Source organism: Bufo bufo, chromosome 1 (assembly GCF_905171765.1).
Source record: "Bufo bufo chromosome 1, aBufBuf1.1, whole genome shotgun sequence".
NCBI lineage: Eukaryota > Metazoa > Chordata > Amphibia > Anura > Bufonidae > Bufo > Bufo bufo.
In genome coordinates, this window is record NC_053389.1 from 570,958,294 (window position 1) to 570,976,675 (window position 18,382).

Genomic DNA, 18,382 nt, shown 5'->3' on the forward strand with positions numbered 1-18,382 from the left:
TTCAGTATGGCCAAAACCGTACCCAAAGAAGTAAAGAAGATTATGGCTGAAGTTGTGTGCAGGTATGGGGTATCTTAGATCATTGAAAGTGACACAGGTGAAGTGATGCAGGAGATGATGAAGGTTTTGGGTGTAGGACAGACCTTACATGCTTCGTACCATCCACAAAGCAGCAGTAGAGTAGGAAAAAGGAACTGAACGGGACACTAAAGTTAAAAATTCAAAAAGCCTTAATAGAGTGCCTGCTGGTAGCTCTCTTTTAGTAAGGTATACACCTAACCGTGAGACAGGCCTTTGTCCCTATAAGATCCTTTTTGGGTCAGCCCCTAGGATAGGATTTTATTTCCCACAGCAGCTCCAGATGCAACATCGTCGTCTGACAGATTATGTGATCAGTTTATTACAAGCATTTGACTAAAGTATATTTTCGAGTTTTTGCTTCACTTCCAGGTTTTTATAAAGTAAAGTCCTAAAACCCTGGTTTGATGGTCCATTCCGAGTGTTGTTGACCACAAGCACAGTAAAGCTCAAAGAAAAGCATAATTGGATTGATTTCAAGGAAGTGTTGAGACTGGTTTTCCCTTGTGTGACTGTTGATCATGACTCAAAAGAATATGGAAAAATTGTATGAAAACTTCGATCCAGACAAATCAGAAGCACTGATAACCTCCAGTCTCCCCCATATGATATCAATGCAAACTAGGGAAAGATCATCTGACTTCCCTGTGCTCAAATCCAGTGTCATGGGAGGCTGTTCACTAGGAATGGCTTGTCGTGGAAGCTGGTGAAGAGGAGGCGGAGCATTGGGACAGATGTTTAGGGAGAGAATTAAAATTCAAGGGGGGACTGTTAGAGATGTGTGAATTTTATTCTATATTTTTTGTATCTCTAGCACTGTAACTGGTTAATCTTAAGTTGTTAAGTTTGTATCTCAGGAGCCTCCCCCTCCCCTTTCTGCTGTTAGTCAAGCTCTGTCTATGCAATGCTATGAGGAGAAGAAAGGGGGGGGGGGGGGGCAGAGAACTGTGCTGTGGGCAATGTGAAAAGATGCCAAATCCAATCCCTTGGCTGGATGAATATGATATACACATATTACTCACTGCCTATAGAAGAACGCCTCTTTGAAGTGTGCAGTATTATTGTTAGGATAGACGCCATTACAACATGGCGACGATAACCAGATGTTTACATTAGTTCACATTCCAAAGTAGTGCACAGTGCGCAGATGCTAGAGTGTTATCTCTTCTTCTCTTATCTCTTCCTCCTTTTGAGCCAATGAAATAATGCCTGGGCCTCAGAAAGTACTGCCCTTTTCTGAAGATGTATATACCGCTTATTTTCTGTAATAAAGTAGAGATTGCATTGACCATCTAGGTGTCAGCGTCTAGTCTCTCAGTCACGCATGGATATTAACCCCTGGAGGGTACTTTGATTCGGAGCACCAGAGTGTATCTTAACCACCTCCCGACCGCCTAACGCACGGATGCGTCCTGGAGGCGGTCGATTCATTCCTCCTGGACGCATCCGTGCGTCATCTCGCGAGATTTCGGTCAGAGCCGGCCCAACCATGCGCATCGCGGGCCGGCAAAAGTTCAAGGAGTATTTCGTCAGCAACCTGCCAGCCAATGATCGTCGCTGGCAGGTTGCTGAAGATCGAATCACAAGCCATCTAACACCTTATATTTATAAATATAAGGTGTTAAATGGCTTCTCTGCTGGTCCTTTTGGTCGGTTGGTTCCACCAGAGGAGCAGACATCACAGTGAGTACCCACCAACACCACACTTAGTCCCAGATCACCCCCCCATCACCCCAATTAACCCCTTGATCGCCCCTGTCAATCACCTAGTGAAAGGGAAAAAAGTGATCAGTGTAAACTGTCACTTTTTTTTCCCACTGGTGTTGACTGGTGTTTTAGGATAGTTTAGGCCCCTTGGTTAGGTAGTTAGCGTCAGTTAGCGCCCAGCCCACCGCACTCGCTGATTAGCGTATCGCTAATCAGCTTTTGTACTTTTATAGTATCTGTAAGTGATCAAAACTGATCACAGTCAGATCTATAATAGTATTAGTGTCACCTTAGCTCGCCCTCCACCCAAAACGCAGTGTTTGCCCGATCAGGCCTGATCAGTCGCCCACACGTGCGTTCACCCACGCCCGCCCCACCGCAGTGACAATTTTTTATATTTTTTTTTATCACTGCACAATCACTTTACAAGCGCTGCGGCGATAAAAAAAAATCAGTTTTGATATTTTTTATCAATCGCAGTGGCCTCCGGTACTTCGCTAGCCTCCCATTTGTAAGACAGGCTTGCTTTTTTTTCTTGGGTAGTCTCAGGGAATACCCCTAAATTTAGTAGTCCAAATGTCAAACAGGGGGTATTCTTCTGAAGAGGCCTACAGGATTCTGACCCAGTCGGATGAGGAATGGGAACCCTCATCTGACGAATCTAGCGGGTCAGAATATGAACCTGTAGAAAGCAGTGGCAGTCTGAGCCAAAGTTCGGACGAGGAGGTTGAGGTCCCTGATAGCACCAGGCATACCCGGCCCCTTGTTGCTAGACCACAGGTTGCGCAGGATCCGTTTCAAGGGCAGCAAAGTGGGGCTGGCGCTGTCGGATTACGTGGTGAGGCATACACCAGCAGCACAGCCCATCCTGGACCTAGTACCAGCACTGCCGTACAACATGGTGAAGTGGCGAGCACCAGAAGGGCAGTTGAAGCTGGTACGGTGGCACGTGATATAGTTACCCCATCGCAGCCACCGCACAGACAGGCCCGTAGAGCCCCTAGAGTCCCTGAGGTGCTGGCAAACCCTGATTGGCAGGCCCCAACTTCAGCCGCACTTGTAGTTCCCCCTTTCACCGCCCAGTCTGGAGTTCGGGTTGAGACAGCTCAGATCGGTTCGGCACTGGGATTTTTTGAGCTGTTCTTGACTGCGGAGCTCTTGGACTTAGTTGTGGCAGAAACAAATCGGTATGCCACTCAATTTATAGCCACCAACCCGGGAAGCTTTTATGACCAGCCTTTCCGGTGGAAACCAGTCCAAGTTTCCGAAATTAACATTTTTCTGGGCCTTCTCCTGAACATGGGTCTAACCAAAAAGCATGAATTGCGGTCATATTGGTCCACGAACCCAATTCATCACATGCCCATGTTCTCTGCTGCTATGTCCAGGACACGTTTCCTGCACTTTAGCGACAACACCACCTCCCGTCCCAGAGGCCACCCAGCTTTTGACCGGCTCCACAAAATTTGGCCCCTCATAGACCACTTCAACCAGAAATTTGCAGATTTGTATACCCCTGAGCAAAACATCTGCATAGACGAGTCCCTTTACATTTTACCGGGCGCCTTGGCTTCAAACAATACATCCCAAGCAAGTGCGCCCGGTATAGGGTCAAATTGTATAAGCTCTTTGAAAGGGCCACAGGCTATGCCCACAAATTTCGGATCTATGAGGGAAAAGATCAGACCCTGGAGACAGTCGGTTGCCCTGACTACCTGGGGAGCAGTGGGAAGACAGTCTGGGACTTGGTGTCACCCTTATTTGGCAAGGGGTATCATCTTTATGTGGACAATTTTAACACAAGTGTGCCCCTCTTCAGGCATTTGTTCCTAGAACAGATTGGCTGCTGTGGCACCGTGCTACCTAGTCGCTGGGGCTTCCCCCAACGGCTCGTTACCACCCGTCTTGCAAGGGGGGAGAGGGCTGCCTTGTGTAACCAAGAACTGCTCGCGGTGAAATGGAGAGACAAGCGTGACGTTTACATGCTCTCCTCCATTCACGCAGACACAACAATACAAATAGAACGGGCAACCCGTGTCATTGAAAAGCCCCTCTCAGTCCTCGACTATAATGCGCTCATGGGAGGGGTGGACTTTAATGACCAGATGTTGGCTCCTTATTTAGTTTCCCGACGCACCAGACGCTGGTATAAGAAGGTGTCTGTATATTTGATTCAATTGGCTGCCTATAATAGTTTTGTTCTCTACAGTAAGGCTGGGAGAATAGGATCCTTCCTCAAATTTCAGGAAGAGATCATCGAGAACCTCCTGTATCCAGAAGGTTCCGTGGCCCCATCCACTAGTGTAGTGAGCCGTCTACACGAGCGACATTTCCCCAATGTCGTTGCTGGTACCTCAACCCAACCATCACCCCGAAAAAGATGTCGTGTCTGTAGCAGGAGTGGAATAAGGCACCCGCTATTTCTGTCCTGACTGCCCTGACCACCCTGCCCTATGCTTAGGGGAGTGTTTCCGGAAGTACCACATACAGGTACACTTAGCATAGGGATTGCATCTCACAGGACAGGCACACAGGGCTATTAGGGCCCTTACACTCACAGCTACTGCAAACCTCTCCTTTCACCTGGGATAAAGTGCATAATGTACTTTGCCACATCTTTGGGCGATTTGCACATTGTCCCATGAGGAAGGAGAGGTTTGTCCTAGAAATCACCGGTAAGCAAAAAAAGTTAACGTTCAGTACAATAAAGTTTATATGTTCTGTTCAAAAGTTATTATAAAGTTAATAAATTTATTGCGTTGCGGCCTGTTTTTTTCTTTTTTTTTTTTACCTTCCAGGTGGACCAACCGATCGACTAGCTGCAGCACTGATGTGCATTCTGACAGAAGCATTGCGCTGCTGTCAGATTACACAAAAGTCAGTGTATGCGGCGCTGCAAGACGAGATTTCTCCTCTGATGTGAATGGATAAATCTGGTTTGCCAGGGCATACGAGCTAAGTGGGTATGGATGTTGGGCGGAGCTCCTATGTCCTGGCAGACGCCTTTCCCCTCTTTTTTTGGCAGAGATTTTTTCATCCACATTGATCGATGCGAATGAACGGAAAAAAACAAAAAATCTCATTACCCGTATGCTCAATATAAGGAGAATAGCAGAAACTCCTAATGCTGGCCATACATGTAATGATTGCGGAGACCCTCAAATGCCAGGGCAGTACAAACACCCCAAAATGGGGTCACATGTGGGGTATTTATACTGCCCTGGCATTTTAGGGGCCCTAAAGCGTGAGAAGAAGTCTGGGATCCAAATGTCTAAAAATGCCCTCCTAAAAGGAATTTGGGCCCCTTTGCGCATCTAGGCTGCAAAAAAGTGTCACACATCTGGTATCGCCGTACTCAGGAGAAGTTGGGCAATGTGTTTTGGGGTGTCATTTTACATATACCCATGCTGGGTGAGAGAAATATCTTGGTCAAATGCCAACTTTGTATAAAAAAAATGGGAAAAGTTGTCTTTTGCCAAGATATTTCTCTCACCCAGCATGGGTATATGTAAAATGACACCCCAAAACACATTCAGGAGAAGTTGGGCAATACCAGATGTGTCACAGGTCATTTTTTACACATTTTGATTTCAAACTACTTCCCACACATTAGGGCCCCTAAATTGCCAGGGCAGTACAACTACCCCACAAGTGACCCCATTTTGGAAAGAAGACACCCCTAGGTATTCCGTGAGGGGCATGACGAGTTCCTAGAATTTTTTATTTTTTGTCACAAGTTAGCGGAAAATGATGATTTTTTTTTTTCCTTACAAAGTCTCATATTCCACTAACGTGTAACAAAAAATAAAAACTTCCATGAACTCACTATGCCCATCACGACATGCCTTGGGGTGTCTTCTTTCCAAAATGGGGTCACTTATGGGGTAGTTATACTGCCCCGGCATTTTAGGGGCCCGAATGCGTGAGAAGTGGTTTGAAATCAAAATCTGTAAAAAATGGCCGGTGAAATCCGAAAGGTGCTCTTTGGAATGTGGGCCCCTTTGCCCACCTAGGCTGCAAAAAAGTGTCACACATCTGGTATTGCCGTACTCAGGAGAAGTTGGGCAATGTGTTTTGGGGTGTCTTTTTACATATACCCATGCTGGGTGAGAGAAATATCTTGGCAAAAGACAACTTTTCCCATTTTTTTTTATACAAAGTTGGCATTTGAACGAGATATTTCTCTCACCCAGCATGGATACCATCGGCGATACCAGATGTGTGACACTTTTTTGCAGCCTAGGTGGGCAAAGGGGCCCACATTCCAAAGAGCACCTTTAGGATTTCACAGGTCATTTTTTACACATTTTGATTTCAAACTACACATTAGGGCCCCTAGAATGCCAGGGCAGTATAACTACCCCACAAGTGACCCCATTTTGGAAAGAAGACACCCCAAGGTATTTCGTGATGGGCATAGTGAGTTCATGGAAGTTTTTATTTTTTGTCACAAGTTAGTGGAATATGAGACTTTGCAAGAAAAAAAATAAATAAAAAAGAAATCATTTTCCGCTAACTTGTGACAAAAAATAAAAAGTTCTATGAACTCACTATGCCCATCAGCGAATACCTTAGGGTGTCTACTTTCCGAAATGGGGTCAATTTGTGGGGGTTTTCTACTGTCTGGGCATTGTAGAACCTCAGGAAACATGACACTTTTTGTACCATAGTTTGTAAATGCTATAACTTTTACCCAAACATTTTTTTTTTTATTAAAGACATGTAGAACAATAAATTTAGAGAAAAATGTATATATGGATGTCGTTTTTTTAAAAAAAATTTACAACTGAAAAATGTCATTTTTTTGCAAAACATCGTTAAATTTCGATTAATAACAAAAAAAGTAAAAATGTCAGCAGCAATGAAATACCACCAAATGAAAGCTCTATTAGTGAGAAGAAAAGGAGGTAAAATTCATTTGGGTGGTAAGTTGCATGACCGAGCAATAAACGGTGAAAGTAGTGTATTGCAGAAGTGTAAAAAGTGGCCTGGTCATCAAGGGTGTTTAAGGTAGGGGAGCTGAGGTGGTTAAAGGCTTTAATTAAAACCCGCTTTGTCACCAGTCAGCTGTATAAAGAGAACGTCACTGTTTACCTGCTTGCCACTGACGCTCCTTCATTCTATTCACTTGAAGTGTAACTATGATAGCTCTGTACCATGTTCAAGTGAATGGAATGGAGGAGTCGTAATTACACACAGTAGCGCTGCATTCCCTTCATACAAGTGATCAGCAGGGTTGCCAGGAGCTAGCACCTACTATATCTAGTAGTTTGGTGTGCAAGCCATAGGTAACACTTTTCAGGCTCCTCCTATGCCAACATTTGCTGCAGTACACCAGAATGATAAACAAGACTATAGAAGTGCTTGGAAAGTACAAATGATTTGTACTTTGTAATAACTACATAAGAAATTAGGAGACCGAATTGTTCAGACTCCTTCAGGTAACAGTATGAAGTGTTCATTTTCCCACTAGATAAAATATTTTCCATCCTTTAATATATCGTACAACATACACAGGTTGAGCTGTGGGACAAAAGTAAAAGATATAGTTCTGGCTTCAATCTGCTGGTTCTGACAAGAACTTTGGATAGACACACGGAACACATTTAGAATGATTTATTACACACAAATACATGCCCGCTCCATACTAATAAGAAATCTTTATATAATACATAATCAGTTAAAACATTGATATAAAAATATGTACAGACAGGTTCGCGCATGCTAAAAGTAAAGGTTGCTGAGCTTTACACAGCATACTTTCAATGGCATACTGCCTTCATGTGATCAGTATGGATCCGACAACAGACTCCAACTGATGTTGACTGCATGGACCTAAAGTAAAAGTGGTACCAGAGACATCCACTCTGGGGAAATATTTTAATATAAAAAACTCTGGGCTGGAAAATGATTAGTATCATTTTTCAAGCACTGTAAACGAGGTATGCAATTAATGTAATCACAGTATCTCATCCTCGCCAAAGGATTTGAGAGAGAAAAAAAAACCTAAAAAAAACCAAAACACACACATAAAAACAAGGTTGGTCTGTGAGTGCAATGAAATACAGGGATCTAGTGTTAAAGTAGTTCGGTTGTGATGGAGTAATAAATAGGGTTTTGGTGTAACTGGATGCGCAATGTCATAAAGTACTTTATTATTTTGAACTGTTAAGAAATTTGCCATGCTCCTCTCCTCTCGGCAGGAGTGTTTCTGCTCCAATTTTTGGTCCACTTTTTTCCTGTTTAGTTAACAAAAGAAAAAAGAAAAATCAATTAAACAGAAATAGGCACAATTGTTAACATTAACAAATTCCCCGATCAACATCAGGTGGCGTCCAGGTACATTTCTTTGACCAAGGCCTCATGCATTTTTGCGGATAGCACACAGACCCATTCTTTTCTATACTGCCATGCACACATCCGTAGGTGGATCCATCTGGCTGTACTGCAAATTAAAGAATATGTCCTACTCTAGTCTGCATTGCTAACAAGAAAAGTAATTTCTATAGATGGGAAAAATAAAAATGTGGAGTGCTTACAGAAGTTATCCGTTAGAGATGAACAGAGGGAAGAAGGGGAAGAGAGGTTTTTGGGATGAATACCCCTCAATAACTCAGGGCAGTAAGAACTGCCTTAGCTAGGCGGCAGTCCTTGGTCAGGATCCGGTGGGTACTATTTCTCTTTACGGAGAGCACCTAGTAGGCATGAGGAGACTTATAGGCCTGGTAACACTCCTCTGGGTATATGAAAATTAGCTTTCCGTCCATAAGGAAAAGAAAGCCAAGTGTGCCTTCCCATGTGCACCAGAAAATATACAGGTGCAGATTTGGTTTCGGATTTTATTACTTGTGGCTTAGGATGCAGATTTCAGTGCTAACTACATCCCCCATTGAAATGAATGGAGACATTCAGCTTCAGAAAATCCGCAACAATTTATACAGAACAGGGAATGACCTTTTCAGTCCCATAGAATAACATAGAAGAAGTGGATTATCTGGTAGAATTTTCTGCCACTTGTGAAGGCAGACTGCCTAGTAGTGTAAATAATGATTTGCAGTACCTGAAAGTGTCCATTTATTTCAATGGTTGATGTAGTCTGTAAGGCTGGTTTCACACGGGCGTTGCGGGAAAAGGTGCGGGTGCGTTGCGGGAACATGCACGATTTTTCCGCACGAGTGCAAAACATTGTAATGCCTTTTGCACTCGCGTGAGAAAAATCGCACATGTTTGGTACCCAAACCCGAACTTCACAGACGTTCGGGCTTGGGATCGGTGTTCTGTAGATTGTATTATTTTCCCTTATAACATGGTTATAAGGGAAAATAATAGCACTCTGAATACAGAATGCATAGTAAAATAGGGCTGGAGGGGTTAAAAAAATAAATAAATTTAACTCACCTTAATCCACTTGTTCGCGCAGCCGGCATCTCTTCTGTCTTTAACTGTGAGCAATAGGACCTTTGATGATGTCACTGCGTTCATCACATGGTCCATCACATGATCCATCACCATGGTGATGGATCATGTGATGAGCGTAGTGACGTCATCAAAGGTCCTATTGCTCACAGTTAAAGACAGAAGAGATGCCGGCTGCGCGAACAAGTGGATTAACTTGAGTTAATTTTTTTTTTTTTTTAACCCCTCCAGCCCTATTTTACTCAGCATTCTGTATTCAGAATGCTATTATTTTCCCTTATAACCATGTTATAAGGGGAAATAATAATGATCGGGTTCCCATCCCGATCGTCACCTAGCAACCGCGCGTGAAAATCGCACCGCATCCGCACTTGCTTGCGATTTTCACGCAACCCCATTCACTTCTATGGGGCCTGCGTTGCATGAAAAACGCAGAATATAGAACATGCTGCGATTTTCATGCAACGCACAAGTGATGCGTGAAAATCACCGCTCGTGTGCACAGCCCCAAAGAAATGAATGGGTCATGATTCAGTGCGGGTGCAATGCGTTCAACTCAAGCATCGCATTTGCGCGGAATACTCGCCCGTGTAAAAGGGGCCTAAAGAAATCTGCAACAGTTTATTTTCTGGCAGATTTTTTCGCAATGTGTGGTGGAAGTTTCTGTTCCTTTTGGAAGGAATGCAAATTTGCATATCTTCTTCCCAGAAAGCCGGGGGAGTGTTCCCTGGCCTCTAAGAATCCTTACACCTACTATGCACCCTCCATAATAAGAAATAGTACTCCCCTGGATCCTGACCAAGGCCCCTCAACCTAGCTGAAAAAGTTCTTACTGCACTCATGCAGGGCAATCACCCTAATATCGCTCTCCCATCTAATTTCTTTGCCAAATCGGAACAAAATGAATTTTAAGAAATTCGCTCATCCTTAGTATCAGTATTTTGTGGATCTGTAGTTTGCAAATCAAAATACAGTGAATGTTGTGAGCATGAAGCTTAAGAACATAGTCTAATTTATGTGACCTAAAAAAACAACAAAAAAAAAATAAAAAACAACCCTAGAATACAATCAAATAAAAAAAAATGGTCTAACCATACCTTAAGCATGCCATCTCGTTCCCACTTGAATAGTCCACATGTACTATAAAAAAACAAAAAACAAAAGGAAAAATGTCACCTTTTGGAATAGTTCATTCTAAAGCTAGAGCTCCACAGTCAACATTTGTAGTAAGTTTGCAACTGTAGCTTGAAAGTCCAGAGGAATGCATGAAAAGTCGCTGTGGGGGACTAGCATATCGAGATTTTTTAAAATCTTTTTTGTTCTTTAGTCAGGCCAATTTTTTATATGTTTGCATTGTGCAAGACAGAAAATTGTTTCAGCTGCCGGTTAACGTGTTCAGAACAGTACACAATTTAATAAAAGCATGTACCAGGAACCTTAAATTTAATCCTGCTGGAACAATGCTCATACTTTTGACATATACAAAACCTGAAACTTATACCCACAAACTTGTGTTTCGAAAATAGACACACTGTGAAACTGCTCCCCAGCACATTACACTAATGGGGGGGGGGATTTAACATGAGGGGAGTTTGAGTTTTCTTAAAGGGGTTCTGCATTTCTTTTAAACTGATGATCTATTCTCTGGATAGATCAGCATCTGATCGGCCAGGGTCCGTCACCCGGGACCCCTGCCAATCAGCTGTTCAGGTCCGACAACCCGGCGGCCTTCTCTCGGTTGCCCTCAGGCCCAGTGACGTCACGACTAGTATCACTGGCCTGGGCTAAGCGCGGTTCACTTGAATGTAGCTTAGCCGCGCCCAGGGCAGTGATACTAGTGCCGATCCACCGCATGTAAAGTGCTGACAGAGGGAGCAGACTCCCTCTGTCTCCCATCGGCACCCCGCAAATGCGATCGCGGGGTGCCGATGTGTGTGAAGGCTGCCTGGGGTCTGATGTAGGCCCCAGACCAGCCTTCGCCTCTCTGGCGCAGCCTGCTGGTCAATGTCAGAATAGCATTGCCATTAAAATGCAATGCACTATAGCAGGGATGGCCAACATGAGGCTCTCCAGCTGTTACAAAACTACAACTCCCAGCATGCCCACAGCTATTAGCCTACAGCATGGCATGGTGAGAGTTGTAGTTTTGCAACAGCGGGAGAGCCTCAGGTTGGCCAACCCTGCACTATAGGGATAGTGCATTGCAATCAAAAAGCTGTCTGTTATAGTTTAGTATGGTGAACGCATAAAAAAAATTAATAAAAGGCAGAATTGCTAATTTATTCTTAGTTGCCACCGAAAAAACAAGCGATCAAAAAGCGCTATTTACTCCAAAACAATACAAATGAAAAATACACTTCGTCCCGCAAATATCAAGCCCTCACACAACTCCATTAAAATAAAAATTAAAATAAAAAAGATGGGTCTTGAGAAGTGGCAGTGCAAATTTTTTTTTTTTTTTTTAAAAGGAAAAAAAAAGGTTCTATTGCAAAAAAGTAGTAAAATATAAAAAAAAGATATGTATTTGGTATCACTGTAATTGTACTGACTCAGAGAATAAAGATATGTTACTTATACCGAAAAATTAACGCCGTAAAATGTATAATTTAAAACGCAGTGGCAGTATTTCTGTTTTTCCCATCTCCCTCCCAGAAAGAGTTAATAAAAGTTAAATCAGAAAGTTGTGTACCCCAAAATGGCGCCATTAAAAACTACAACTTGTCCCGCAAAAAATAAGCCCTCATAAAGCTATATAGATGGAAAAAATAAAAAACGGATAGCTCTTGGAACGCGATGATGAAAAAAAGGGAAGAAAAACGCTTGGTCAGTAAGGCCCAAAACAGGCTGGTCACTAAGGGGTTAAGCAGCTCCAGTGCAGGCTCCCAGCTCTACCCACTGCTGATTTTGACAATGCTATTCCTATTGCAATCAGCGGTGGGGATGGAGCTCATAAATATGAGGACTTCCTGGCACATGCATTGCATTGAGCGGACTCCAGCACACTGTGCTGGAACTGCTCAATAGAAATTTTAGCAAAACAGCTGGGTCAATGCAAGTAATTGACCAAAGCTTTTTGCTCAGGGTATCTGTCAGATATGACGACAGATTCCCTTTAAGATGATACCAAGATCTAAGCTTTGATATTTGAGTTGCAGCAAGCAACAGCGTTTTACATATCTCCTTGGCAGTAAAATGGCAAAAGTATAGTAAATATAACCTCAGTTAGGTTGTGCTGAGCAACCAAATGGTATATTCAATTAATCTGATGTTATACCTGCATGACTTCTTAGGGAGTCGATCTAGTGCAATTGTCCTGTTACCACATGGACACTTGAAGAAGCGTTTCACAGCATCATGCCAATGGAAGATATGGTTCTCGCCAACACACGTGTCCAGTGGCTTGTAATGTGTGTACTTACACTGTTAAAACAAGCAAAAACAGCTCAGTCATCATCATGTTTATATGACCAACATCCATAACACAAAATTCATTTGGGGATAGTGTTATAGTCCCTCCTATGACTGCTATGCATTAATAGCTTAGTGCAAGTAAGAACCTGGGTCATATAGTTTTATGCGGCCTCCTTATGCCCAGGGATGTGTTGGGAATAGTGATGTTCTGGAGTGTAACATCATTGAAGTAAGGGCTCTTTCACACTTGCGGCAGGACGGATCCGACATGCTGTTCACCATGTCGGATCCGTCCTGCCGCTATTTCGCCGTGCCGTCGCTCCGTCCCCATTGACTATAATGGGGACGGGGGCGGAGCTCCGGCGCAGCACGGCGAAAGCTGCCGGACTAAAAACCCATAGTCAATGGGGACGGAGCGGCGGCACGGCGAAATAGCGGCAGGACGGATCCGACATGGTGAACAGCATGTCGGATCCGTCCTACCGCAAGTGTGAAAGAGCCCTAACCAGAATACATTATGAGATGACAAAGTAATGTTTTCCAGGGTTCACCTGGAAAGGATGGGGGAAGGTTCATATATTTTTCTTCGAAAGGACACTATCAAAAATATTTTTTATCACTTTTGTTTGTATTTTTATTTTTTACAAAAACAGGTGGATGGTTTTCTGGATATACAGTAATTGCTTTAAGTCACTTGATGTATTCTACTTCCTCTCTTGATTGTCTAAACCAGACCATTCACTTTGACCAGTGAGGCAAGCGGATGAATTACTCAATTAGAGCATCACACATTACACTGATAAGTACAGTGCTCTTCTCTGTGCAGATTTATCTGGGCCAGTGTTTCCCAACCAGTGTGCCTCCAGCTGTTGCAAAACTACACCTCCCAGCATGCCTGTCCGGGAATGCTGGGAGGTGTAGTTTTGCAACAGCTGGAGGCACACTGGTTGGGAAACACTGATCTAGGCCTATCAAGAGAAAAAAGATGTCACACGGTTATCCCAACTCTAATCTACTATTATACTAACAGATAACACATTTCCCTGTAATTGATAATGATTACCTATCTATATAGAAGTTTTATCTGTGCTGACCTGACTGCTACAGAAGGACAATATTTTGCATTTTCAATGGTTTAATACTGGCAAAATGAAAAGGAAGAACTGGTAAAAATTCTAAAATAGTTTATGAATTTTGAGTTAAAAAAACCAAAACAAAAACAATTTAGGACAGAAGTGCCCCTTTAAAGGGGTTGTCCATTATTTTTTTTCTTAAATATTGATCACCTATCCTCATGATAGGTCATCAATCTTATCCTGTTCAAGTGAATAGGAAAGAAACGTCCCATTGAAGTGAATAGAGATGGCGTAGCCGTAATTACACCAGCTCACCGCTGCAGATGCAACGGCGAGCAGGTAAACAGTGGAGAGAAGGCAGCACTCTTACGAGTGCAGCTTTCTCTTCAACCAGCTGAGCAACGGGGGTGCCAGGGGTCAGATTCGATCGGATATTTATGACCTATCCTGAGGACAGATCATCAATATAAAACAAGCGGATAACCCCCTTAAAATGTCTGATGTAAGTGAGGTCGCTGCAAAACACTGCAACAAGATATAATACTGTCTTCTAATTCATCACCATTTTAACCCCTTCATAACCGGGCCACTTTTCACCTTAAATCCCAGGCCGATTTTTGCAAATCTGACATGTCACTTTATATGATAATAACTTTGGAACGCTTTTACTTATCCAAGCCATTCTGAGAATGTTTTCTCGTGACACATTGTATTTCATGACAGAGGTAAATTTGAGTCATATATTTCACCTTTATTTATAAAAAAAAATCCAAAATTCACCAAAAATTTGTAAAAAGGCCTAGAAGTTTAGAAGCCATTTTTTATTTCAAATTTTCTAAAAAATTTCCAAAACCATTTTTTTTAAGCACCAATTCAGATATAAAGTGATTTTGAGGGGCTTACGTAATGGAAACCACCAATAAATTACCTTATTTTAGAAACTACACCCCTCTAATTATTTAAAACTGATGTTACAAACTTTGTTAACCCTTGAGGTGTTCTACAAGAATTAAAGGGAAATGGAGGTGAAATTTCAAAATTTCACTTTTTTGGTAGATTTTTTATGTTAATCAATTTTTTCTTGCAACACAGAAAGGGTTAACAGCAAAATAAACCAATATAAATATATTACTCTGATTCTGCAGTTTACAGAAATACCCCATATTATATGGTGCAGGACCTCTTGGGTTTTGTCCCTTGCTTGTTAACTCATATGCATGGTATAATTTTTGCAGCAATATCTTGATATTAAACTCTGACTAAGTCTGCTTACATTTAGCTTTAGAGGTGACCCATAATCTTGAGGGTTTACCTTTTTTATATTGACCTCTTAAAGTAATTGTTTTTAGGCATCCATTTTGTTTTGAGTAATACGTTTTGTCGTTGTTTGGACACCATTATCACTAGCGAATATTTGAATTGGTACATGTTTTGTTGAATAGGACTTCCCACTCTCCCTGCTGCCATGTGCACAGTGCACACAGCAGCAGGGAGCAGACTATGGCAGCCAGGGCTTCAGTAGTGTCCTGGCTGCCATGGTAACCGATCGGAGCCCCAGGATTACACTGCTAGGAAGCCGATCGGAACTGCCACTGCTACCAATGAGGAGGAGGGGAGGCGACCACTGCGCCACCAATGATTTTAATATTGGGGGGGTTGAGGGGAGGAGGCGCACTGCGCCACCAATGATTTTAATACTGGGGAGGAGGGGCGCACTGCACCACCAATGATAATATAATTAACATTTAATACAGGAGGCAGGTAGGGCACCTGAGGGGTTAACTGCCGCAAATCGCAGCTCCCTGCCAGGATTTGTATTAAACATTTACTTTCATTGGTGGCGCAGTGCGCCCGCCCCTCTCTTCTCATTGGTGGCAGCGGCACAGGGGGAGGGAGAGACTGCTTCTTTCTCCCCTGTGCTGCTGAGGAGAACACGGAGCACGCTGAGAGCAGTGCGCTCTTGTTCTCTGATAGTAGACTGCGCAATAGCGAAGCGTAGTATTGAAAAAAGGCAAATCCTGGTATCGAGGTCGATACCAGGCAAAAGTATCGATTGGGTATCGAAAATTCGATACCCAAAACAACCCTACCCCATATGTGGCGGTAAACTGCCCTATGGGCAAGTGGCAGTTGTCAGAAGGAAAGGAGCGCCATATGGATTTTTGAGGCAGATTTTGCTAGAATGTTTTTAGGCACCATTTTGTATTTGAAGAGACCCTGACGTACCCCTACAGTGGAAACCCTAAAAAAGTGACAGCACTTTGGAAACTACACCCCTCAAAGAATATATTAAGGGGGGTACTGAGCACTTTGACGCCCTAAGTGTTTTACAGAATTTGGAAACACTTGGCTGTGAAAATGAAAAGTTTCATTTCTTCCAAGAAAATGTTGCTTTAGCCCCAAATTTTTCATTTTCACAAGGGGTAACAGGAGAAAAAGCACCCCATAATTTGTTACCCATTTTCTCTTGAATACAGCAACACCCCATATGTGGTGGTAAACTGCTGTGGGAGCACATGGCAGGACTCAGAAGGGAAGGAGCACCATATGGCTTTTGCAGCACAGATTTTGATGGATTGGTTTAAGGGTGCCACCGTTTTTTATTTTTTAAGTGATTGTCTTATGTGGGGGCTCATTTTTTGCAGGATGAGGTGATGTTTCCATTGGTACCATTTTGGGGTAAATAAGACTTTTTGATCACTTGGTATTACACTTTTTGTGAAGCAAGGTGAAAAAAAAAATGGCTGTTTTGGCATAGTTATTTTTATATATATTTTTTTTTACAGAATTCTTTTGAGGGGGCATATGTGATATTTTTATGGAGCAGGTTGTTACGGATGTGGTGATACCTAATATGTCTATCATTTTTATTTTTGTTAAGTTTTACACAGTGAAAGCCTTTTTAAACAGAACAAAATCTTGTTTTTGTGTTGCCATTTTTTGAGAGCCATATTTTTTTGGCAACTGTCTTAGGTAGGGTCTTATTTTTTTGCGGGATGAGATGACTGTTTGATTGGTACCATTTTGGGCTAAATATGCTTTTTGATCACTTGGTATTACACTTTTTGTGAGGCAAGGTGACCAGAAAATGTCTGTTTTTTTTTTTTTACGTCGTTCACCTGATGGTGTCGAACATGTGATATTTTCAGTCGATACGGACGCGGCAAAACCTAATATGTCTACTTTTCTCTTTTTTTTACAATTTTTTTAAACTTTGTTGGGGAAAAAACGCTTTTTTCACTTGAAACTTTTTTTTTGTAAAACTATTTTTATTACTTCTTTAACTTTTTTTTTGGTCCCACTCTGGGACTTCAACTTTTAGGGGTCTGATCCCCTTTACAGTACAATACTTATGTATTGTAATGCATTGGCTGTAAGTGTATTACACACTGTAATACACTTCAGGCTGGATCTCACAGGCTCACACAGATGGCAGCCACGATGTCTAAGGAAGGCATTGGGCTGCCGTCCAAGCCATCGGGTCCCCATCACAGCAGCGCGGGGACCTGATGGACACCCAGCGGTCAGCGGCAGTGCAAGGGTTAATGCACCGGCATCAGTGTTTTCACCAATGTCGGCGAATACAGCAAGGGTCCAGCTATCAGTGACTGCTGGACCCCTGCAGCTGATCGGGTGGGCGCAGCTCCTGCCCGATCAGAGTGCCGTAGCTGTACGACGTTAGGATTTGTGACCCTGTTTCCAGCGCCATACATGTACGGCGCTGGTATCCTACGGATTAAAGATATGCTGGCAGCGAAAACAAACATATCTAGGAACTGAATACTATACTTGTCCTGATGATGTCCTTCCTGCTTACTCAAGTGCTTGTTTTGTTACAAAGCATCACAGCACTTGATTGTAAAAAAAAAATAGTACCTGTCTAAGTAGCAGTGCTGCCATCAGGGAATTCAGGGCCCCATACAGGGAATCCATGCCACTTACCCTTCTTTCTCAAATTCTTACTCAAACCTTTTTTTTTTTTTGCCTTTTTACCATACATATAAGATTTTAATTTCTATACTGTTCACCAATCACCAAAAATATGTTCACTATATTGTATGGCTTATGATTACAGGAATACCACATACGGTTACAAAACCACATTTACTGTAATGGTTTTTTATCTTATTTTTTTCTATTTTAGTAGCCTTAACTTTGCATATAAATTTGATTTTTACCATAAAAGAAAAGCTGAAAAATAAAGTTACGTTTATCTGCCAAAACTGGTCTCTGCTGGGAATCAAAGCCAAGGCCTTATCTATGGAAGGCAGTATGTTTACCACTAGACTATAGCCTTGCAGTTTGTAAAGACAGTAATGTTTGTGCTTAAAAAGCTATCAAATAGTATTACTGTTATTGCTTTTCAGTTACATAGTCACACATGTGTGGTCATATAGTGTAATGGTAAAGCTTGCAGACTGCCATATGTAAGGTCTGGGGTTCAATTCCCTGAAGTGAATATTATATATAATGAAGATGACAAAGTAGCTAAGCCCAGGCCACTCCAGGCTCAGGGCCCCTGACTACATTAGTGCTCTGTTGGCGACCCTGGTAAGTAGGACACTATCAGGACAATGTTTAGCCTATATATGTAGAAAAGCATCTTTTTCTTTAATTGAAAGGAGAGATGTTTGAAACTGAAGGAAACAGGATGAACTACCATATTAGGTTTACTAATAGCATTTGGCCTTCTA

General features: G+C 42.5%; 1 protein-coding gene across 1 annotated transcript in view; it reads right to left on the reverse strand.

The window, feature by feature from the left end:
• Window positions 1-7,426: 7,426 nt before the first annotated feature.
• The window catches only part of MCM10 (minichromosome maintenance 10 replication initiation factor), a 74,329-nt gene continuing 63,373 nt past the window's right edge, over window positions 7,427-18,382 (reverse strand). The window contains exons 16-18 of the mRNA XM_040413199.1: window positions 12,476-12,621; window positions 10,299-10,341; window positions 7,427-8,024 (exon numbers count right to left, since the gene is read on the reverse strand). Coding sequence (XP_040269133.1) covers window positions 7,941-8,024; window positions 10,299-10,341; window positions 12,476-12,621 — 273 coding nt within the window. The 3' untranslated portion in view covers window positions 7,427-7,940. The remainder of the gene's footprint in view (window positions 8,025-10,298; window positions 10,342-12,475; window positions 12,622-18,382) is intronic.